This window comes from Martes martes (genome assembly GCF_963455335.1).
Source record: "Martes martes genome assembly, chromosome: 13".
NCBI lineage: Eukaryota > Metazoa > Chordata > Mammalia > Carnivora > Mustelidae > Martes > Martes martes.
Window position 1 is genome coordinate 86,246,522 of NC_137901.1, and position 22,839 is coordinate 86,269,360.

General features: G+C 46.2%; 2 protein-coding genes across 3 annotated transcripts; both read right to left on the bottom strand.

The window, feature by feature from the left end:
• Positions 1-2: 2 nt before the first annotated feature.
• On the bottom strand, positions 3-18,640 carry DIABLO (diablo IAP-binding mitochondrial protein). Of its 2 annotated transcripts, XM_080821409.1 has the most exons (7): positions 18,541-18,631; positions 17,784-18,008; positions 17,579-17,705; positions 12,728-12,859; positions 11,648-11,758; positions 11,398-11,494; positions 9-1,028 (listed from the first exon to the last, which is right to left on the bottom strand). In XM_080821409.1, the coding sequence occupies exons 4-7, from the start codon at positions 12,821-12,823 to the stop codon at positions 832-834; spliced, it is 501 nt and encodes a 166-aa protein (XP_080677535.1). In that variant the 5' UTR covers positions 12,824-12,859; positions 17,579-17,705; positions 17,784-18,008; positions 18,541-18,631; the 3' UTR covers positions 9-831. The 2 variants fall into 2 exon arrangements, with proteins under 2 accessions (XP_080677534.1, XP_080677535.1); XM_080821408.1 differs by lacking the exon at positions 17,784-18,008 and having other exon boundaries at positions 3-1,028; positions 18,541-18,640.
• A 415-nt stretch (positions 18,641-19,055) lies between these two features.
• On the bottom strand, positions 19,056-19,190 carry LOC308354114 (uncharacterized protein; the record flags this gene model as incomplete). Its single annotated transcript, XM_080821410.1, has 1 exon — positions 19,056-19,190. The coding sequence occupies one exon, from the start codon at positions 19,188-19,190 to the stop codon at positions 19,056-19,058; it is 135 nt and encodes a 44-aa protein (XP_080677536.1).
• Positions 19,191-22,839: the final 3,649 nt, after the last annotated feature.

Genomic DNA, 22,839 nt, shown 5'->3' on the forward strand with positions numbered 1-22,839 from the left:
TTCACCTGTACCAGCACGTGTTCAATGGGGGCCAAGTTTGGCTCAGCGAATGCGGCCAGGACTCGGGTGCCGGTTGCTGGGTGGGGGGGGGGTTCCTGGAGCCCCCCGGGGCTCTGCCAGTCTGGGAAGTGAAGGAAAGAGGCCGCACAGGGCCCCAGAATATACACACAAACGTTTTCTTTGTGAAGTGCAAAACAGAAACGTTATTCTCCTTCAGATACGATAGAGACACTCGAAGGAAAGAAGGAAACGAGCAGCACGTGTTGGAGTATGTCCTGTTGAGCACCAGGTAAACACTCCGCCTTCAGTTCCGTAACAACAATGGGCTTCTGGCGCCTGGGCTCCAGCTGTCCTTACAGGCAATGGGGCCAGATCACAGAAGGCATCAGAAACACATAAAAAGAAATCTTATAAACGGGCTCCCCATTTCCCCCAAAACAACACACACTCCTATGGGGGGAGCAAAGACTAAATCAGATCTGAAAATGTAAGACTGGAAAGGGAAGTTAACCAGCTACTGAACTCGTGGGCGTGACGGAACAGGACCCCTCTCTCCGGCCAGGCTTCTGGGCTACCCTGGGTGGGAGGTAAAAAGATGGGGGGGTGGGAAGCTGTGCTGAGTGGGGCCAACGTTAAACAGGGTGAGTGCCCCCGGGCCAAGAACCAGGTCCTCGGGGTGGGGAGGGAAGGGGCCAGGCACTCACAGCTCACTAAGGCCTCTGGCCTGATGGGCCAGGGCAGGACCCGCGGCCTCCTCTCCGTCCAGAGAAGGCTGTGCCGCCCCTGCTTTCCCCAGGCTGAACCGGCAGACGCGGGCAGCGGCTCGGGCACTCAGTCCTCGCGCAGGTAGGCTTCCTGCTCCGGCTCGGCCCTCTCATCCCCTTCCTCGCATGTTTTCTGCCGGAGCTCCTCTGTCTGTGCTTCTGCCAACTTGGTTTCTGCTTTCTGGGAAAGCTGGCGCACTTCCTGCACCTGCGACTTCACCAGCTGAATGTGATTCCTGGCGGCGATCGAGGCCTGGTCTGCTCCTGCCGAAAGATGGACGGTTGGGGCTGGATGGTTGCACAGGGCGGAGGGCACCGGGGGGAACGAGGAAACCCTGGGGCTCCGCGGCTGGCATCTGAGCCCTTCCCTGTTGGAGACTTTCCCTGCCCTCCCTGTCCTCCCTCTCCGCACAGCAGAGACCTTTCTACCTCCACACCGAGGTCTGCATTTTTCTCCAGCTATGAGCAGCTATCATTATTAATAATTACAATTCCCACAGTCTCTTCATAGCACACAGCTCTTAGTACCGACACCTTAGGAATTTAACTACACAACAAACACATTTCTTTTTGACAACGTAACAGCTCCGTGGAATTGTCAAAGAGCTCTCTCATCACTCCACCCAATCTTCAGAGATGACCTCTGCTGGAAGTGCAAAGGGCATCCTTCTCACCTTTTATATGTATGGAGTGCACAGAGAAATACTGTCACCTTTTGTGTCTTTACGTATTGAACATATTTTTGCAATTTTTTTTTCTTTAAAAATGTGTTTGGGCTCTATCATTCTGTCTACCTGCTTCTAGTACGTCATCATAGAGCTCTGCCTATTTATCAACTGATCTAGAGAAGATCTGGTTCTTTCCAACCTTACTGTATTAAGAATCTCAGTACAGTGTTAAAGGCAGTGGAGAATTGTAAGCACCCCTCTTCTGACCTTGATGGGAATGCCTCTCTTATTTCATTACTAAGTAGAATTACTTAACCTTTATCATGTTAGGAAAATTCTATTTGTAACTGTACTCAGGTTTATGGCATAAATGGGTACATTTCACTGACGGCTTCGGGGCATGTACTGACACGACACGGCCGCCTTCCTCATCTCCTGCAGGTAATCTCAAGTAGTGAGTGATGTTGATAGTTTTTTTTTTCAGTATTGAAGTATCTTGTATTTTGAGGGTGAATGGCTACATTTGGCCTTATGTCCATATAAGTGATGCCGACCATAGTTTTGTTCCAGTGCTGACCTAGTACAGTTGGGGGTCAGGCCCATGCTGACTTTGTACAGTGACAACCGGTAGGAGACTGGCCATCGTGCTCTATACACAGGAATTCTGTTTCTTGAAGATCTGCTAAGATTCTCCATAAAACAGCCTGGGCTTGATGTCCATTAAGATTTTTATTTATTGGGGCGCCTGGGTGGCTCAGCAGGTTAAACCTCTGCCTTCGGTTCAGGTCATGATCTTCGGGTCCTGGGATCGAGCCCCACATCGGGCTCTCTGCTCAGCAGGGAGCCTGCTTCCCCCCCCCCCCCCGCCTGCTTGTGATCTCTGCCTGTCAAATAAATAAAATCTTAAAAAAGATTTTTATTTAGAGAGCACGAGCAAGCACATAAGTTGGGGGAAGGCGCTGAGGGAGAGGAGAAAATCCTAAGCAGACTCCCCACTGGGCACACAGCCCCATGGGAGCTCCACCTCACAACCCTGAGATCATGACCTGACCAGAAATCCAGAGTTGGATGCTTAACTGACTGAGCCACCCAGGCGCCCCTATTTCTGTAAATCTTCTTACACGTTTTATTTCACACGCCTACATCATTCGTAACTTCCTTATCCACTCATCTACCATGGACACTGGGTTGCTTCCGCATCTTGGCTCTTGTAAATAATGCTGTAAACACCGGGGAGTGTGTATCTTTTTGAACGTGTCTTTGTTTTCTTTGGGTAAGTACCCAGTGGTGGAATTAGTGGATCATGCAGTATTTCTATTTTTATTTTCTTGAGGAACATCCATACTGTTTCCCACGGTGGGTGCACCCATCTACATCCCGACTAACTGTGCACAAGGGCTCCCTTTCCTCCGGATCTGGCCAGCACTTGTTATGTCCCAACTTTCTGACAGGAGCCATTCTGACTGGCGTGTGGGGTTCTCTTGTGATTTGCATTTTCCTGGTTATTAGTGATGTTGAGCATCTTTTCGTGTGTCTGTTGGCCATCTATATGTTTCTTTGGAAAAATATCTCTTCAGATCCTCTGCCTATTTTTTTCTTTTCGAAGATTTTATTTATGAGAGAGAGAACAGGAGAGGGGAGGAGGTCAGAGGGAGAAGCAGACTCCCCGCAGAGCTGGGAGCCTGATGTGGGCCTCGATCCCGTAACTCCAGGATCATGACCTGAGCCAAAGGCAGTGGCTTAACCAACTGAGGCACCAGGCATCCCTCTCTGCCTGTTTTTTAACTGGATCTTTTTTTCGTGTTGCGTGGTCTAAGTTCTATATGTATTTTGGATATTAACCCCTTGTCAGATATATAATTTACAAAGTATCTTCTCCCATTCAATAGCTTGCCTTTTTTGCTGACAATTTCTTTTGCTTTTTATTTTGGTGGGTGTAGTCCCAATTGTAATTTTTTTTTGGCGGGTGTAGTCCCAATTGTAGTCCCAATTTTTTTTGGCTTTTTATTTTGGCGGGTGTAGTCCCAATTGTAATTTTTTTGTTCCCCATTCATGTGTTGTTGAGGGTGATGGCTGAGATTACTGCCTATGCTTGCTTTCAGATTTATGGTTTCCGGCCTCACGCTCAGGTCTTCAATCTGTTTATTTTTGTGTGCACGGTGTTAAAGTGGTCCAGTTTCACTCGAGTGTAGCTGTCCAGTCCTCCCAACACCATCTGTTGGGAAACAGACCGTCTTTTCCCCGTAGCATAGTCTTGCCTCCTCTGCCGCAGACCCGCTGACCACACGGGTGTGTGTTCACTTCCGGGCCCGCCCCCTCTCCTGTGCCGTCCATCAGTCTCTCTGTGCCCGCACCACACTGTCCTCCTGCAGATGTGGAGTGTGGTTTGACATCCAGGACTGTGATACCTCCGGCTTTGTTCTACTTTCTCAAGATTACTTTGGCTAGTCGAAGTCTTGTATGGCTCCATACAAACTTGAGGATTATTTGTTCCAGTTCTGTGAAAAATGCTACTGGTACAGTGATGGGGCTGCAGGGACTCTGTAGCTTGTTTGGGAGAGTAGCATTATCTTAACAATATTAATTCTTTGAACGTGCGAGAACATGGTGTGTCTTTACATCTCTGTTGTCTTCAATTTCTTTCCTCAGTGTCTCATAGTTTTGACAGTATGTGTCTATCACCTCCTTGGATAAATTTTTTCCCAAGTATTTTATTGTTTTGGATGCAATCGTAAATGAGTTGTTAAGATTTTTAAAAGATTTTTATTTTATTTAGTTTGTTTTGTGTGTGTGTGTGTGTGTGTGTGTGTGTGTAAGCGAGGGAGGGGCGGAGGGAAAAGGAGAGAGAATACCAAGCTGACTCTGTGCCCAGCAAGGAGCCCAACACAGGTCTCAATCCCACAACCTCGAGACCATACCTCAAGCTGAAATCAAGTGTCGGATTAGTCAGAATAGTTCAACCAACTAAGCCACCCAGGTGCCCCTTGTTAATCTTTTTTCTACCCCCACCTTTAGTAAACCATTGAGTATGATGTTAGCTATGGGTTTTTCATATATGGCCTTTATTTTGTTGGGGGATGTTCTCTCTAAACACACTCTGTTGAGAGGTTTTAACATGACTGGATGCTGTATTTTATCAAATGCTTTTTTTCCCCCTTTTTTGCATCTGTTGAGTTGCACCTATGGTTTTTATCCTTCCTCTTATTAACATGAGGTATCACATTGATTTGCAAATATTGAACCATCCTTTCATCCCCAGAATAAATTTCATTTGATGTTGGTATACGATCTTTTTAATGTATGACTGAGCTCAGTTTGCTAATATATTTTTTTAAGATTTTACTTGACAGTGTGCTCAAGTGAGCACAAGCAGGAGGGACAGCAGCAGAGGGAGAAACAGGCTCCCACTGAGCAGGAAGCACGACTCGGGGCTTGATCCCAGGACCCCGTGATCATGACCTGAGCCAAAGGCAGAGGCTTAACGGACTGAGCCACCCAGGCGCCCCAGTTTGCTAATGTCTTATTGGGGATTTTTGCATCTATGTGCATCAGAGATACTGGTTTCTGGTTTTCTTTTAAATATTTATTTGAGAGAGGGTGTGTGTGCGTGCAGGGGTGGGGTGGAGTGGGGTGGAAGTTGGGATGGACAGAGGAAAAGGGAGAAAGAATCCCAAGCAGACTCCCTGCTGAGTGCGAAGCCTGATGCAGGGGCTTGATCTTAAGACTGTGACATCCGGACTGAAACTGAAACCAAGAGTAGGAAGGTTAACGGACTGCACCACCCAGGCATCCCTGGTTTTCTTCTTTTTGTAGTGTCTTTGGTTTTGGCATCAGGATAACGCTAGCCTTGTAGAGTGAATTTGGAAATTTTCTTTCGTCTTCTGTTTTTCAGAGTAGTTTGAGAAGAACCAGGTATTTCTTTTTTAAATGTTTGGTGGAATTCAATTTGGTGAAGCCATCTGGCCTTGGACTTTTGTTTGTTGGGAGGTTTTTTTTTTTTTTTTTTTAAATTCCATCTCATTACTAATTATTTTTCTGTTCAAATTTTCTATTTCTTCCTAATTCACTTTTTGGAAGATTTTTTATTTTTTTTTATTTTTTATTTTTTATTTTTTTTTTTTTAAAGATTTTATTTATTTATTTGACAGAGATCACAAGTAGGCAGAGAGGCAGGCAGAGAGTGAGGAGGAAGCAGGCTCCCTGCTGAGCAGAGAGCCCGATGCGGGACTTGATCCCAGGACTCCGGGATCATGACCTGAGCCGAAGGCAGAGGCTTTAACCCACTGAGCCATCCAGGTTCCCTGGAAGATTTTTTAAAAAGATTTTATTTATTTATTTGACAGAGACACAGTAAGAGAGGGAACAAGCAGAGGGAGTGGGAGAGGGAGAAGCAGGCTTCCCGCTGAGCAGGGAGCCCGATGCGGGGCTTGATCCCAGGATCCCGGGATCATAACCTGAGCCAAAGGCAGACACTCAACAACTGAGCCACCCAGGCGTCCCAGATTTTCTATTTCTAGGAATTTAATATTTCTTTTAGACTGTCCAATTTGTTGGCATATAATTTTTCATAATATTCTTTTAAACCTTTGTATCTCTGTGGTGTTCGTTATTTCTCTTCCATTTCCAATTTTTAATACTTTCTTTTTTTTGAGTCTGGTGAAGGTTTATCCATTTTGTCTATCTTTTGAAACATCGAACTCTTGGCTTCATTTTCTTTTTCTTTTTTTCTTTTTTGAGTAATCTCTATACCCCAATCTGGGGCTCAAACCCAAAAACCCAAGATCAAGAGTGACATGCCAGCCAGGCGCCCCTGGCTTTACTGATCCATTTTTTAAAATTTCCTATTTAGGCGCCTGGGTGGCTCAGTTGTTAAGCATCTGCCTTTGGCTTAGGTCATGATCCTGGGGTCCTGGGATGGAGCCCCGCATCCGGCTCCCTGCTGAGCAGGAAGCCTGCTTCTCCCTCTCCCACTCTTCCTGCTTGTGTTCCCTCTCTAGCTCTGTCAAACACATAAAATCTTAAAAAAAAAAAAAAGTCCTATTTATTTCTACTCCAATCTTTATTGTTTTGTTCCTTCTACTAGCTTTGGGCTTTGTTCTTCTTTTTCTGGTTCCTTTAGGTGTAAGGTTAGATTTTTTTGAAGTGTTTCTTGTTTTTTTGAGGTAGGCCTGTGTTATTGCAAATGCAGAACTGCTTTTGCTGTGTCCCAAAGACTTCAGACCATCATGTCTCCATTTTTCTCCATGTATTTTTTTTTTTAAGATTTTATTTATTTGACAGAGATCACAAGTAGGCAGAAAGGCAGGCAGAGAGGAGGAAGCAGGCTCCCCGCTGAGCAGAGAGCCCGATGCGGGGCTCAATCCCGGGACCCTGAGATCATGATGTGAGCCGAAGGCAGAGGCTTTAACCCACGGAGCCACCCAGGCACCCCTGCATGTATTTTTTTCTCTTTGTTTTCTTGGTTGACCCTCTTGTTTAGTAGCATGTGTTTGTGTATCTTTCAAGTTGTTTTTTTCTTGAAATTGATTTCTTGTCTCAATTCATAGTGGTAGGAAAAGATACTTGGGAGGGTTTCAATTTTAAACTTAAAACTCGTTTTATGGCTTAACATACAAGCTATCCTGAAGAACTTTCCACGTGCGCTTGAAAAGAATGTGTATGGTTTTGGGATGGAAGGTTCTGTGTGTGAATGTTAGGTCCATCTGGGCTAATGTGTTCAAAGCCACTGTTTCCTTCCTTTCTGTCTGTATCGTCCATCCTTTGACGTAAGCGGGGTGAAGCCTCTTGTTATCACTGTGTTACTGTCAACTTCTCCCTTTCTGTCTGTAAGTATTTGCTATATAAAGGTGCTCCTATGTTGGGTGCGTATTTTCCGACGGTTCGGTCTCAGATGGATTCCTTATCGTTATGTACTGCCCTCCTGTCTCTTGCTACCGTTGTTGTTGTCGTTAGGTCGCGGGAAGTGGGGGGGGAAAGGGAAAGAGAATTTTTTCTTTAAAGGTTTACTGTAGAGGCACAGTGCTCATGGGGGTGGAAGGGCAGAGGGAGAGGCAGTGAGATCTTAAGCAGACTCTGAGTGGAGTACGGAGCCTGACACTGCGTTCAGTCTCGTGACCTGAGCTGAAACCAAGAGTCGGTCAGATGCTCAACAGACTGTCCCACCCATGTGCCCTGAGAGAGGATCTTAAGCAGGCTCCATGCTTAGTGTGGAGCCTACACAGGGCTTAATCTCATGACCTTTTGATCACGATCTTAGCCAAAATCAAGAGGCAGATGCTCAACTGCCTGAGCCACCCAGGTGTTCCACTATATTCTTTGTTTTAGTCTGTTCATCTGATAGAAGTATCCCTCCCTGCCCCCCCTTCTATTTGCATAGTATATATATTTTATCCATCCCTTCACTTTGTCTGTATGTGTCTTTAAGTCCGAAGTGAGTCTCTTGCAGGCACCTTATAAATGGGGCTTGTTTTTTATCCATTCAGTCACCCTATGTCTTCTGATTGGAGCACTTAGTCCGTTTACATTTAAAGGTAGTATTAAGTATGTACTTACTGCCATTTTGTATTTGTTTTCTGGCTGTTTCTGTTTCTCTTACTTTCTTTTCTCTTATGAGTTTGATGGTTTTGTTCCTTTGTGTATCTATTATAGATTTTTCATTTGTGGCTACCATTAGGTTCATATGTAACACCTTACATGCACTGTCATCTTTATTAAGGTGTTCGTAGCTTAAGTTTGAACATATTCTGAAAGCATTACATTTTTACTCCCCTGCCCCCCATATTTTATGCGTGTCTTATTTTACATCTTTTTGTGTATCCCTTGACTAATTTTTATAGATATAATAGATTTTTACTACTTTTGTGGTTTAACCACCATGTTGTCTTTCTAAATGAATAATATTTTTACCAAATATATTTGCTTTTATTTGTGAAATTTCCTCCTTTCAGAATTTTCTTTAATACGTCCTACTATATGGCTGGTCTAGTGGTGACGAACTCCTTTAACTTTTGTTTGGGAAACTACCTCTCCTTACGTTTTGAATGATAACCTTGCTGGGTATTCTTGGTTGTAGGTTTTTTCCTTTTAGCACTTTCCACATACTATGCCACTTCCTTCTGGGCTGCAAAGTTTGTGCTGAAAAACCAGCTATCAAATACCCCTCCTGGGGTATCCCTTGCCTGTAACGGTTTTGCTGTTTGTAAAATGGTTTATCATTACTTTGGCAATATCATGTCCTGGCGCTTCATCTCGTTAAGGGCTCTTTGTGCTTCGTGGACCTGGATGTCTGTTTCCTTTTTCGGATTAGGAACGTTTTCTGCCCCATTCTGTGTCTCTTCTTCTGGGATCCCTATAGTGCAAATGCTATTACACTTGATGTCACTGAGTTCCCTTAACCAGTTTTCATTTTTTTTATTTATGCCATTCAGCTTGTTTTCCATCACGGTGTCTTCCAGGTCGCTGACCCATTCTTCTGCATCCCCTAGTCCGCTGTTGATTCCTTCTGGTGTATTTTTTTATTTCGGTTAAATTCTTCAACTCTGACTGGTGGTTTGTTTTTTTGAGAGAGAGAGACCGAGAGCAGGAGGAGTGGGAGGGGCAGAAAATCTCAAGCAGACTCTGTGCTGAGTATGGAACCCCATGTGGGGCTCGATCTCACAACCCTGAGATCACCACCTGAGCCGGAACCGCGTTGTCAGACGCCTAACCTACTGTGCCACACAGGCACCCTTTTTTGCATTTTCTTTGTTAAAATTCTCCATTCATTCACTTTTTTCTCAAGTCCAGTATCTTTACGAACATTACTTTGAATTCTTTATCAGGCACACTGCCCAATGACTGGTACCCTCTGAACTGTTTTAATGCTCTTTTAGTCTTGAATCCTTATTCTGACACTTCTCTGCCAGCATTCTGGAGCAGCTTTCTTTTTGTTAATAATGACTTGATTTAGCTTTTTGTAAACTTTCAACCTTCCTACATCATTTTGTTTTAGCTGTCTCTGTGAACTGTTTTTGCTGTGATTTTTTTTTTTTTTTTAAGATTTTATTTGGGGCACCTGGGTGGCTCAGTGGGTTAAAGCCTCTGCCTTCGGCTCGGGTCATGATCCCAGGGTCCTGGAATCGAGCCCCGCACTGGGCTCCCGGAGCCTGCTTCCCTTCCTCTCTCTCTGCCTACTTGTGATCTCTGTCAAATAAATTAAAATCTTAAAAAAAAAAAAATTATTTGACAGAGAGCACAAGCAGAGGGAGAGGAAGAAGCAGGCTCCCTGCTGAGGCATTAGGGCTTCATCCCAGGGAGCTGGGATCATGACCTGAGCTAAAAGGAAGACGATAACTGAGCCACTGAGGTGTCCCTGTCGGTGATTTTTTTTTTTTTTAACATACTCAGTTACTGTGATGACTTATGTTGGAACTTGTTCTATTTCTTTTAAAACTTCCCTGTCTTAATTGAATTTACCAAGTTTTCTTTGTTTAGCAAGGTCTAATGTTGAGCTGATGATGTCTCTTTTCTTTTTTTTTTTTAATATTTATACATTTTTTTAAATTTTTTATCTTTTCTTTTCAAAACAACTATCGCGGCACGCTTTCACTTTTCTCCCAAACTGATTTAACACTCCGAAGTTTTGACAAGTTTACAAGTTTTATTGAATTTTGTTCATTCTTCTCAGTTCCTTCCTAATTTTTTTCTTCAAAAAGTAGTTTTTTCAGAAAGCATATGCAGTTGGTAAACAGTATTTTTAGGTCTGAAATAATGATATTTGACTGGATGTAAAATTATAGGTTACTGATTTGTCACCTTGCATCCAGGGTTGTTGATGAGAAGCCACATCAGATTATACTCCCTTCATACGTAAGTCTCTTTTCTTATAGAAGTATTTTTCTTTGTATATTTTACATTGAGCCTTTTTTGCCATGATTTAAAGTGTGAGCCCTAATAGTTTTGTGAAAGTCTTTTTTTCCCAGATAATGGTTATACTTTTATTTTCCCTTTTCTCTAGCTCAGTCGAAGGCTACCTGGGAATGTTCACGCCGGAAAGCCCCAGCAAAGCCCCAGCAAACGTCCCTGTTCACTGTATCCAGAAACCCTGCTCCCACGTCGGTTTCACCCTCCATTCCACTTGTGCTTCTAGGATCGCAGATTCCTTTAGTTAACTAAGACTTTTTTGTTTTTACTTTAAAAAATACGTATTGTATCCTTTTTAAGATTTGGTACAACAGACCCTACTCTATTATCTTAAAGTCAGAAAACAGAAATTTCTGTGAGCTACCCAGTTTGAGACTAAATTCAGGTAAGAATAGAGTTTTCTTCAAAATATAGTTAAAAACCTTCAGCTCACGCCCACTGGGTGGATTGAGAGGTTCAGAAAACATCCTGGTGAATGCGGAACTGCATTTTCTGTACTGGGACCCAGAGAGGCGGAGGCTTCAGCATCGTGCTGAATGCCAGTGTGGCTGCTTCCTTATGCACCAGCATATCTCAGTGCATTTCGTAACCCTTCGGTCCCCATTTTCTTCATGTGTAGACGTGGGGATGCTAATCCTCAGTTCCTTACACTAAAAATGCCTACAAATACTTACTGCAAAGCATGGAACAGACCAGTATTCAATAAATGGTAGTTGCTATTTGTCCTGGATTTGCCACTGACTAGGATTCCGGGTCTCCATTTCTCCCATCTATACAGGTTCGCACCAATGGGTGGTCTCCAGTCTCCAACTGTGCCACTGTACACCCAGTTATCCATAAATACCGGGGTTATAAAAGGAACAAAATGCTTAAAAATGATTTAGATGCAATTATTCCAATGGGCAATAGCTGTATCATTTTCCAGATACGGACTCCCTAGCTAGTGGAAATGGGGAATTTTCTCACAAAGTTAGAGTCACGTGGGCCTTAGACGAATCTACATCCCTCATTTTACGGCGAGACGAAAACTCAAAGGGCCCCTTGGCAGTACACTCTGAACCTACCAGTTTGGTACGCAGCTTCTGCCGCCATCTCTGAAAGACCAAGTGCGGTCAGCCAAGTGGTTTCCAACTTCAAGTATTCTTGTTGTTTTGAAGTCATCTGTAAATTAGAGACGGCACTTGAGACAATACGAAGAGGTTAATGAGCACGTAACACGGGCTTATTCCAGACAGACTTAGAGGACAGTCACTGTTAGACACCACGACGAGGCAGGGGCACTAACACAGAAACGTCTGTTAACGTTCTGCTTACCTCAACTCTGGCTCCTATGATCACCTGCCACACCTCATCTTCCTCCTGTGAATTCATTTTCCCAAGTAAACTTGTATATTGTCGGTACAAAGAAATTAAGGTATAAACAGCCTACAAACACAGAATAAAGGAAGTGAGGCATGTTAGGATCTGTGAGATTTACACCCCAAGGAGAGAGAGTCCTGTTACAGCAACCCATTCCGTCCTTCTGCCTCACTGAAGTCGCACTACCGCAGCAGGTAGAGGCATTAGCCCAGGACATACGTATTTCCACTTGTCAGATTCTGTGTTTCTAAAAGTTTGTTAGGAATTCAGACATAGAGAATACAACATAGAGGAAAAACTCAGAAGGCAGAGGGAAAAACTGCTGAAAAATGAAGGTACGATAAACCAATAAACAAGGATTTGGATTATCCAGATACCTCTCTACACGGGTAAGTGGTTTTCAAACTGTCCCCACAGCGAAGCGCCTGGTGCCGTGAGTAGGAGACTCTAGACCCCTTTACCCGTAACTGCACCTAATCAGCTTGGTTTTGTCTTATATACTGGGCTGCTATATTTAAAGATTTTTCTTTTTCAGGGAGCCTGGGTGGCTCAGTCGCTGAGCGGCTTCCTTCAGCTCAGGTCGTGATCCCAGGGTCCTGGGATTGAGGCCCGCATTGGGCTCCCTGCTCGGCAGGAGGCCTGCTTCTCCCTCTCCCACTCCCACTGCTTGTGTTCCCTCTCTCGCTGTGTCTGTGTCAAATAAATACATCTTAAAAAACAATTTTTTCTTTTTCTTTTAAAAAGGGTTCCTGGAAAAAAATCTAAAAATCACTGCTTTAGGTCAAGGGCTCAATCAACTTTTGTTGTAAATATTTTAGGCTTTATGGGCCCTATAGTCTGTTACAACTATTCAACCTACAAAAGCAGTCTTAGAAAATACAAAGAGATATAGACAAATATAGAACATATAGACAAAGGAGGCTGGCAACACTCCAGTGTTGCCACAGAAACAGATAACCCGCTAGATTTGGTTTACAAGCCACAGTCTGCTAAGCCCTGGTTTAGATGATCGAGACTCAACAGGACGACACTTACCTTAGTATATTCAGTGATCGCTTCAATCAGTGCGTATGTGGTCTGCGAGAGAAAGGTGGAGGTGCTGTCTGTTACCAAAGACACAGCCCTCCTCATTAACGCGTCATTACTAAGAGAATGAGGTTCCAATTTCTGAAAGACATAAACATTTTCACTCAACTTCTAACCTGAAGCTCAAACCGAGAACTTCTTCATAGCTAAAGAAACAAGTGAAAAACACCTCCCACACTGCGACTGCCTGTTTTCTTTTTAGGCTTTGTTTCGGCTCTTAAAGACCATAGAGGAGTGCGCCTTCCATCTGCTTTTATGCTTTATGCCGTGTTCCAAACGCCAAGCGTTTCTCTACGTGAAATAAAAGTCTAGTAATTAGAAGCAACAAATCTGATGAAGTTATGATTCATTCATTACCACAGTGCTAGACACTTGGGATATGAAGACATATAAGATATATTCTCTGTCCTCAAAGACTTCAGATGGGGAAGGGGAGGCGCTGGGGCTGAGAGAAAACTTGAACAATTAATGCAAATCAAGTACTATGGGAGCTATGGCAGAAGTTTGTGTAAGTATCTTTTTTTAAAGATTTTATTTATTTGAGAGAAAAAGAGCACCAGGGAGAGGAAGACCCCCTGCTGAGCAGGGAGCCAGCCGTGGGGATTGATCCCTGGACCCTGAGATCATGACCTGAGCCGAAGGCGGACACTAAACTGACTGAACCACCCAGGCGCCCCAGACGTCTGTACAAGCTACAAGTAGGGGCATGCATGAAAAACAGTCACTTCTGTATTGAATGAAAATAGCTTAAAGATGCTTTACAGAGTGGATGAGGGATAAGCTGAGTCTAAGAAAGTAGGTGGGTGGATGGGGGAGAGCGATTCTGAGCAGAATGAACAGTACAGTCCTGGGTAGGGGGTGGGGACTCTTCACTCTAACCTCAGCTATTAAAAAAGAAAAAAAGCCAATGTAACTATCTCAAGAGTTAAGGAAGTGTGGCCACCTTAACTAAATTCAAGTGTTCCCTGCTTTCTGAAAGTTTGCGTGAAGTCTCTTTGCTTTTAAGGTATCTGACTGTATTCGTACCTGACTTCAAACACCAAAAGTCCGGAGAGGATTTTCAGGTTTACAAAGAAAAGCCGTCACTGTACTAAATGTCCTTTACAAAAAGCAAAGTGTCATAACATGAGCTTTTGGAAAGATACTCTTCACTGTATGTTGAATTATGAAAGGTTTATAAGAATGCTCTACTTGGGGCGCCTGGGTGGCTCAGTGGGTTAAAGCCTCTGCCTTGGGCTCAGGTCATTGTCCCAGGGTCCTGGGATTGAGCCCCGCATCGGGCTCTGCTCAATGGGGAGCCTGCTCCCTCACCCCACCTGCCTGCTTCTCTGCCTACTTGTGAGCTCTGTCAAATAAATAAATAAAATCTTAAAAAAAAAAAGTTATCAGTCAAGAAATCTTTGACAAATGAACAAATCCAGAATTTTCCTTTACAATTAAGTAAGTATCCATTATGTGTCTTGCACGGAAGGTACAGAAAGAGTGAAAAGAGTATTATTTCTGCTCACTGGAAGCTAACTTTGATATACTCTAACTTACATTTTAATAATACATTTTATTTTAATCTCAGCAGAGGGCATGATCCCACAACCCTGAGATCACAACCTGAGCCCGAACCAAGAGTCAGACACTTAACCGGCTGCACCGCCCACACTGCATCTAATAAGTTTTCACTTGCTCAACAGCCCAGGTGTTACCACTTTTTTATAGAGGAGGAGATGGAAACTCCGAATATTCTGTTACAGAAACTCTCCCAAAAAGTCACATTATCTAGACCTTAAAGCACACCTTCGTCAATGTTTGTGCCCTTTCTGTGATGCTCCACTGACTCAGGAGTGTGTAATCACCCAATATCAGAATACAGCACCAGTGGTCAGAAAGACAGAGATCACTGTTGGTCAGAAACTCTGAAAGGCATTAAAAAGAGGTGGGACTTGGGCCTGAAGAGAGCCAGGATGAGAACTGTCAGGCAGCCTGGGGAAGAAGAAATCATGAGGAGAAGAACACATCCATTGCATTCAGGGAACGTCCAGGGATCTGACCTGGTCACAACAAAGGGCACGAGGGAGGGGAGAGAGCGAGGAGACGAGTACGGGGAGAGCTGGCTGGGTTTTAGTTCTGCAACACACAATGGGAGCTGCTGCAGGTTCTGAAGAACAGAAGTGGAACTACTGTTCCTGCAGGAAAATGACCTGAGGCTCCTGTCATGCGGCCCAGAACTGAGGTAACTGGGGCTGAAGAAAAATGTATGAATTGATAAAGGACAAACCCAGAAAATTCGTTTTTTTTTTTTTTTAAAGATTTATTTATTTATTTGATACAATGAGAGAGATCACAAGTAGGCAGAGAGGCAGGCAGAGAGAGAGGAGGAAGCAGGCTCCCCGCCGAGCAGAGAGCCCGACGCGGGGCTCGATCCCATGACCCCGAGATCACGACCCGAGCCGAAGGCAGAGGCTTTAACCCACTGAGCCACCCAGGCGCCCCCAGAAAATTCGTTTTAAGGGAAGAAGAAATGCTATGCTAATTGTGGCAGAAAATGGCCTGGTGTTCACGTAAGAGTTTTAGAATCAACAATTCATGAACAAGCAGAGATCAGGCTCATGAGAAAGCCTAGGGAGATGCTGAAAAGACTTGTGATCAATGGAATTGATCTTTTTTTTTCTTCTAAGATTGTATTTATTAATTTCAGAGAGAGAGAACACAAGTGGGGAGGGGAGGAGCAGAGGAAGAGGGAGAAACAGGCTCCCCACTGAGCCGATTCCAGGCTTGATCCCAGGACCCTAAGATCAGGACCTGAGCCAAAGGCAGACGCTTAACTAACTGAGCCACCCAGGCGGCTCTGGAATTGATCTTCTTGTTGTGATAAACACACATTCATGTATTAGAAGTATTTTGTCAAAATGGGGTTTGCTTAGTTTCCTATTTAGCTCTTTCTCAGAAAGCATATAATCAGTGATCTTTTTAATAAGGTACCACTTTCATATCACCTACTTGCCAACTCCACCTAGATGTCTACTAGACATTTTAGACTGTCATTTCCAGAACCGAACTCTTGATTTCATCCTCCCAAAACGTACTACCCTCCCCACCAACAAATGCTAACTTCATTCTTTCAGTTGCTTAGGCTTTTTAAAAAATCCTGGAATGGGGGCACCTAGGTGGCTCAGTGGGTTAAGCCTCTGCCTTCGGCTCAGGTCACGGTCTCAGGGTCCTGGGATCGAGCCCCACATTGGGCTCTCGGGTCAGCGGGGAGCCTGCTTCCCCCTCTCTCTCTCTGCCTGCCTCTCTGCCTACTTGTGATGTCTGTCAAGTAATAAATAAAATCTTTTTAAAAATTTTAAAAAATAATTAAAAAAATAAAAACCCCTGGAATATACTCCACATTCAATCCATCAGCAACTTGTACTGACCACATTTGGTCCACTTCTCCCCACCTACACTGGTGCCCGCCTACTCCGAGCCTGGACTAGAGCAACAAGCTCCCACTGGTCTTCCTAGTTTCACAAAGCAACCTTTAAAAACTTATGAGAGACTGTAACAACCTTGTATTAAAATCCTCTGTGGCTTCTTTTTCTGAATAAAATTAAAAACCTTATGATGGCTCAAAGGGACAAAACAGTCTGACCCTCAGCTAATTTTCTGGCTTTGTCTGTTATGCTTTCTCATTCCACTCCAAACACAGTAACCCTTTTTGCTGGTCATCAAACATATTAGGTAGACACACCTGCTTTCTAGGCCTTTGCACTCAAGAGTTCCTTCTGCCGGGGAAACTCTACTCCAAGATATTACCACGGCTTATTCTTTCAGACCATTCTGATCACGAATTACACATCACCTTATCACAGTAGCCCTCCTGGACCACTCTCTCCTGTCTAAAATAAAACAACTCCCTCCCAGGACTCCCTATACTCTTACCCTATTTATTACCTCCACAGCACTCATCAGGTGGCATTTTATATTTATTTTCTCTCCTCTCTTTTCCCTAGAATGTTTGTTTTTTTTGGGTTTTTTGAGAGAGAGCGCAGGGGGGCGTGGGGACAGAGGGAGAATCTTAAACAGGCTCCATGCCCAGGATGGAGGCCCATGCAGGCCAATGTGGCCCGATCTCATGACCCTGAGATCATGACCTGAGCCTAAATCAAGAGTCAGACGCTTGGGGCGCCTGTGTGGCTCAGTAGGTTGAGCTGCTGACTCTTGATTTCAGCTCAGGTCATCATCTTCGGGTTGTGGGAAGGAGCCTGGGGTAGGGCGCTACGCTTAGTGCAGAGTCTGCTTCGGCTTATCCCTCTCTCTCTGTTCCTCACCCCGCCCCACCCCGCAAATGCTCTAAAATAAATAAAATCTTAAAAAAAAAAAAATTAAGAGAGTCAGACTCTTAACCGACTGAGCCACCCAGGCACCCCCACCCCAGAATGCAAGTTTTACGAGAGCAGGAAGTCTGTTTTTTCCTTACATTTCCAGCATATGGCACATTAAACTGGCTCAATGAATTTTTGTTGAATGAAAGACTATTTTGTTGATAGGCTGTAATATCCCCATTTTCTTATTCTCCTCCCTCTTTATACAATTTGACCATCCTGACATACTGTTCCTACCAAATGGGACAGTTAAAAATGTGAATATTAGTATATTTGTTCAGCTATGAAAAGATGATGCTGGTACAGGAGAAAGTAAACCATGACATCGGTGTTCGAACACTGGGTAACACCAATAGCTTGTCTGATGGCTCAACTGCCCAGGTGAGACTTCAGGACGGCACAGCACACTAAGCAACACCCAGTGGCGCTAGGGTATTTTTACCTGTGCAATAGGAACCGCACACAGGGTCACGCCAAATCCAACCGCCACGGTTTTGTGCCATGGTCTTATCAATTCTGAGAAACAGCGCTTCTTGAAGTTAGCCACGACAGGAACACACTGCCCGTACCTAGAAACACAAGTCGGATTTAGGAAGGCAGTAACTACCAATCTGGACGTCTTCAGTTTGCAGGGGTTGGAAACTCACACTGGGCCAAGCAGGAGTCTACACGAAGATGCTGGGTCCGCCTTCCAAACGACAGGGCTCGGTGGGGAGCGTGTGAGACCGGAAAGCCCCGGACTCGCTGGAAGGGGCAGCTGCTACCCAACTCCCGGGCACCTGGCCACGCGGGGATGCGGGCCCAGTGATTTCGAAGTTTAACCAGCAACAGGTGTGGAATTTTAAAAGGCAGTCTCAGAGCTTTTTTAAAACCTCGAGTCAAAAGAAAACAAACAAACAAACAAAAAAACCCACCACACTGCTGCAGGCAGCATGTATCTCCGGACCTCCGATGGTCCCCGCTAGGCCACACCTGGAACTCGCGGCCAGCAGGGCCGCGCGGGGACTGACCAGCTCCCCTCCCGCCCGCAGAGAAAACTTCCTCTCCTAACCCGCCGCTCGCCCGGGCGGCTCCCGATCTCCCTCCAGTGACGGCGACGGGCCAACGGGAACTCGAGGACAGGCCGAGGCTCCCCAGGAAGCCAACCCGAGCCTGCGGAGGGGGCGCACGGGCGTTCACCCAGGAGAATAACGGAAAAGCCGTCAGTGAGAAAGAAACCCCGGCTTTGGCCCCGGGAGGCAGAGTCGGGACGTCCTCGGACCTGAGAGGGGCGGGACACAGCGGCCCGCTCGGCCGAGAATCGAAAGGAGCGCCAGCTAGACTGGTGCTGCCATCCCGGCCACAGCGCTACCTGCGGCGCCTCCCCCTTTGGGGTACTGCCCTCATATCCGACCGCAGCGGTACCTGAAAAGGGAGGCAACGCTCCGCGACAGCCAGCTCCTCAGAGCCGCCATCCTGCGGCGGCCGGACGCCAGACGCACACGCCGGAAGTGACGCCGCTTCCTGAGCGGAGGACGGGGGGCGGCCTCTTCTTGAGTGGGCCTGGCCCCATGACCACACCCCAACCCGAAGGAGCAGTCGGGATTGGACGGGAGGTAGGGAGGGGCGGGGCTTAGGGTAACGGCAGTAACGGCTGTGGCGAACGCCCAACCGACGGGGCTTCCGCGCGGGACGGGGCGGGCCCTGGGCCTGAGGGCGAGGAGCGGGCGGAGCAGAGTCGGCCGTCGTGAGGGGAGCTTGGACTCCAACCCGGGCGTGGCCGTGCCTCGAGAGGCAGCCCTAGCCCGGGCGCGAGGCGCAGGGCTCTTCTGTCAGCGAGTGGAGCGCGTCCGGCGGGGAGGCAGGGCAGCGCGCCGTGGGGCGGGCGGGTGGGGGCGGGCGCGAGGCGGGCACGGCGTGGGGCGGGGTTCTGGGCGCTGTCACTTCAGCACCAGGAAGTAGGTGGTCCAGCCGGCCAGCAGCAGCGCCCCGATGAGCACTGTGTAGCTGAGGAGCACGAAGGCCAGCAGCTCTCGCAGCAGCTGCAGCACGTGGATGGTGGACGAGGCCGGCATCGCCGTACGCGGGCGGCCCGAGGACCTGCGGGGCAGGGGCACTCGGGAGTCCCTGAGCACGCAAAGGGGACGGTCCCCCCGCAGGGTCACCTCCTCCACCGCCCCCCAGCCACCGAGCCAGCGCTGCTGAGCCAGGCAGTGTCGTAGGCGATGTGGACACAGGAGGCTAGGCTAGGTCCTGGCCTTCAAAAGGGTAAACATGCTGTCCTAAGGCTGAAGAAGCCCAAAGTTCTGATTTTCTCCCTAACAACCAGCTAGAGGCCCTCTTAGCGTTTACACTATAGAAATCTTTAAAGCCAAAAGTTCCCCTCACTCTTTGGCTCCTAATCTGGATCTGGGTTCTGAGGAGAGAGAATGCTGTCTGTTCCCAGTCTCAGCTGCTGCATTAGTCTTCATCACCGGCCCTCTGTCCTCCCATCCACCTCCTGCATTTTTAATGCTGTGAGTGCTGCTAATGGCCTGGTGGAGTAAGGCTTGCTTTTCCCATCATTCAAGATGCAGCCCCAGCTGTCAGTGCTGCCTGGGAGGGGAAGAGGAGAGAGAGACCCATTCGGGTGGGAGAAGACAGCAGGTCCTCACTGACACCCTTTGCAATTCCCTGGACCCCAAGGCTTGACAGCATGCAGAGTTTGAAAATGTTTGCTTTGTGGGCAGGACACTTGCCCTCACGGGCAGCCAGTATTGCAGGAGTGCCAAGGGGTGGGCATCAATTTGATTCTGGGCTTATTTCCTTCCCAATTGTGCTCCTGTGCACCTGTTCCAGTCCTGCTATCTTCCACCACAGATGGAATTATATGGCAACAATCACAAACCAGCTCTTCATCTCCATTGCTGTCCTGCCCAGCAACTTCCCTTAGGGCCAGCCACTAGCTTCCTTCTCTCCCCATTTCACTCACTCAGCAAAGTTTCCACGACTCCTCTGCTGCAGCAGCTCCACGGTTCCTCTCCCGGTCTGGTGTCTGAAGGTAGGCGTGCGCGCACTCCAGCGATCTAAGCGGAGCTGTGGGATATTCAGGGAGCAGCTGCACTCACCAACTAGGTGTGGTCTAGAGACCAATCACAGTCTCCACGTGGTCCCTGAGCAATCAGGGAGCTGCGCAGAGCCCATCCCAGGCCAGGCGGGGCACTGGCAACCCCGCCTGCCTCCCCCGCCCCCACCCCGTTTCACCACCACAGCCCACAGGCTCTAAGGATGCCTGCAGAACTCCTGATCAGATGGGCTGAGCAAGTGGTACACTAGGGGATTTTTTTTTTCATGCCCCTTCTTGTCTTGCTTTTCTCAACACTGCCGGTGGGATACAATCCAAATCCTTTTCTAACAAGCTCATATTGAAGAGGAGCCCTATCCTACTCTTGAGTCTCAGACTAGAAGAACCACTATACAAATGACTTTCACTTATGACTTTCCAACTACAGCAAGGGCTGTTCTCTTAAAAACACGTAAGTGTGAGCATGCACGTATGCATGTATGTGAGAAACAGGAGATTGGAGAACCAAGAGCTCCTGAGTGCTTGATTCTAACTGACCGAGTTTAGCAGTTTAGAGACGCACTGTACAGGCACCGTCCCAGTGAGCCCACTCCCAATTTCAACTCCCAGGAGTGATGCAAAAAGAGCCAGTTAGGGTTTCGGCAAATAAAGAACAGACCCTTTCCCAGATGTAACAATGAAGAAAAAGCAAACTTTATGCTGCTTCAGATTATTTTGCTTTTTGTTGTAAGTTTGTGATTAAAGACTGGGGGTTTTTTGACCTTTAAAATAGCAGGGAGTGTGGACATCAACCCTTTTTTATCAACATCATCATCCAGAAGCAAATGGCTCCTTAATCTAATCAGGGTCCGTTATGATCAAATCATTGCCTCGGCCGCAGCCCTGCTGAAAACAGGAGCGGAACATTATCAAGCTGCTCAGGAAGCCAGTGAGTAGTAATTGCTCCCCCAGAGAATTGGTCATCTGAAGGGCTTGTGTGTCCTGCCTAGGCACAGGAAAGAAAGTATGGCTAAGATTTATACCCTCAGCCCACCCCAGAGCAACAGACGAAGGAGAGAGGCTACTAAACGGGCGCAGTTCGGTCGGCTTTCACTCCCACCTCCTCCAGACGGCTGTCTCAGGGCACTTAGAGGTGTTCCAGGCTCTGCAGACTCCGGTCCCCAACGCAGCAACCAAAGCTAAGAAACATTACGTGGCTTAAAATTCACAGGCGTTCATTTAGAAATAAGAGCGACTGAGAAAGTTTACATTATTGCCTTTTTCTTAGATCACAGGCGGACAAAAAGGCGTCCTGTATTTTCTGTGGCAGGTTATTCAGCCTCTGACTGCGTGTAATACATCTGGCCAAAGAGCAGAATTCCGACTCTCCGCGAATCAGTCTACGGGATGCTGCATTTGTACGACCCGCCATCTTTACCATAGTCCCTCTTCCTATTGGCTTTAGATACTCAGTTCACTTGGTAATTAAAAAAAAAAAAAAAAAAGTACTTCTTCTTGAATTTCTGCTGAATACAGACACTTCCTCCTGGTGACAGGCCAATCTTTAATGTACAACTGAGAACAAGAGGCAGACCAGCAGGTCACGGTTAACTGTAATCCATTTCTAGGGACGGCAGAGCCAGAGTGGCCAAACCTTCCCAGTGCTCTTCAAGAATTAAATGTGCTATTTTTAATATTCTTCCTTTTAACCATTACAGACACACCTCATCTTACTGCACTTTGCAGTCAGTGTGGTTTTTAAAAATTGAAGATGTGTGGCAACCCTGTGCTGAACAAGTCTGTGAGCGCCGTCTTCCCGACAGCACTTGCTTACTTTGTCACATTTTGGTAATTCTTGTATCTCAAACTTTTCCATTATTATTATATTCGTCACGGTGGACTGTGACCAGGGATTATAATTCACTGAAAGCTCAGATGATGGTGAGCATTCTGTAGCCAAATTCTTTAATAAAGGAATATACTTTTTTTAGACACAATGCTATTGCACACTTAAGAGGCTATGGGATAGTGTGAACATAATTTTATATGCACTGGGAAACCAAAACATCCACTCACCTCACTTAATTGCAACACTCACTTTATCGGGGTGCTCTGGAACCAAAGCCAAGTATCTCTCAGTATGCCTGTATTCTTTTGTTCTACAGTTAAACCACAACTCAAATACTTCTCCGTTGGCTAAAATTCAAAAGTATATAGTAAGACACAGAACAGTGCCTATGCAGACTTCTTTATCTATGTAGACTTCTTTTTTATGGAGTTGCTGGGGTGGCAGAACTGTCTACCTAGCTAGACAAAAGTCCAGACATGATGTAAACAATCTGCCCTCTCTAGGAATAAATGTACCATTCACATACCCTTTCCCAGTAAGGGCATACTCCTTTGAGACAGAGGCTGCTTCAAGGATTAAGTGAACTCACACAAAGGCGTATAATATATAATTATCCAGCACTTTCTATTTGCATACAAATGAAGCAATTGATGTTTTTAAGTCGTCTGCTGAATGCATTTTAAGAGCCGACCTAACTATCCTCTGAGCAAGCAAGTACAGAGTCACGAGTGAATGTCGACACATGAGACACAACTGAGGGTCTGTTCACAGAACAAAAACCCCGGCCAAGGAGACCTGACCAGACTTGAACTGAATCCCATGAGCCAAAGGC

Coding starts and splice junctions, on each gene's coding strand:
- DIABLO (XM_080821408.1), bottom strand. CDS start 18,590: ATGGCGGCTCTGAGGAGCTGGCTGTCGCGGAGCGTTGCCTCCCTTTTC. Junction 17,706..18,540: donor AGCGTTGCCTCCCTTTTCAG/GTACCGCTGCGG, acceptor TTGTGTTTCTAG/GTACGGGCAGTGTGTTCCTG. Junction 1,029..11,397: donor AGAAGCTGCGTACCAAACTG/GTAGGTTCAGAG, acceptor ATCTTTCGGCAG/GAGCAGACCAGGCCTCGATC.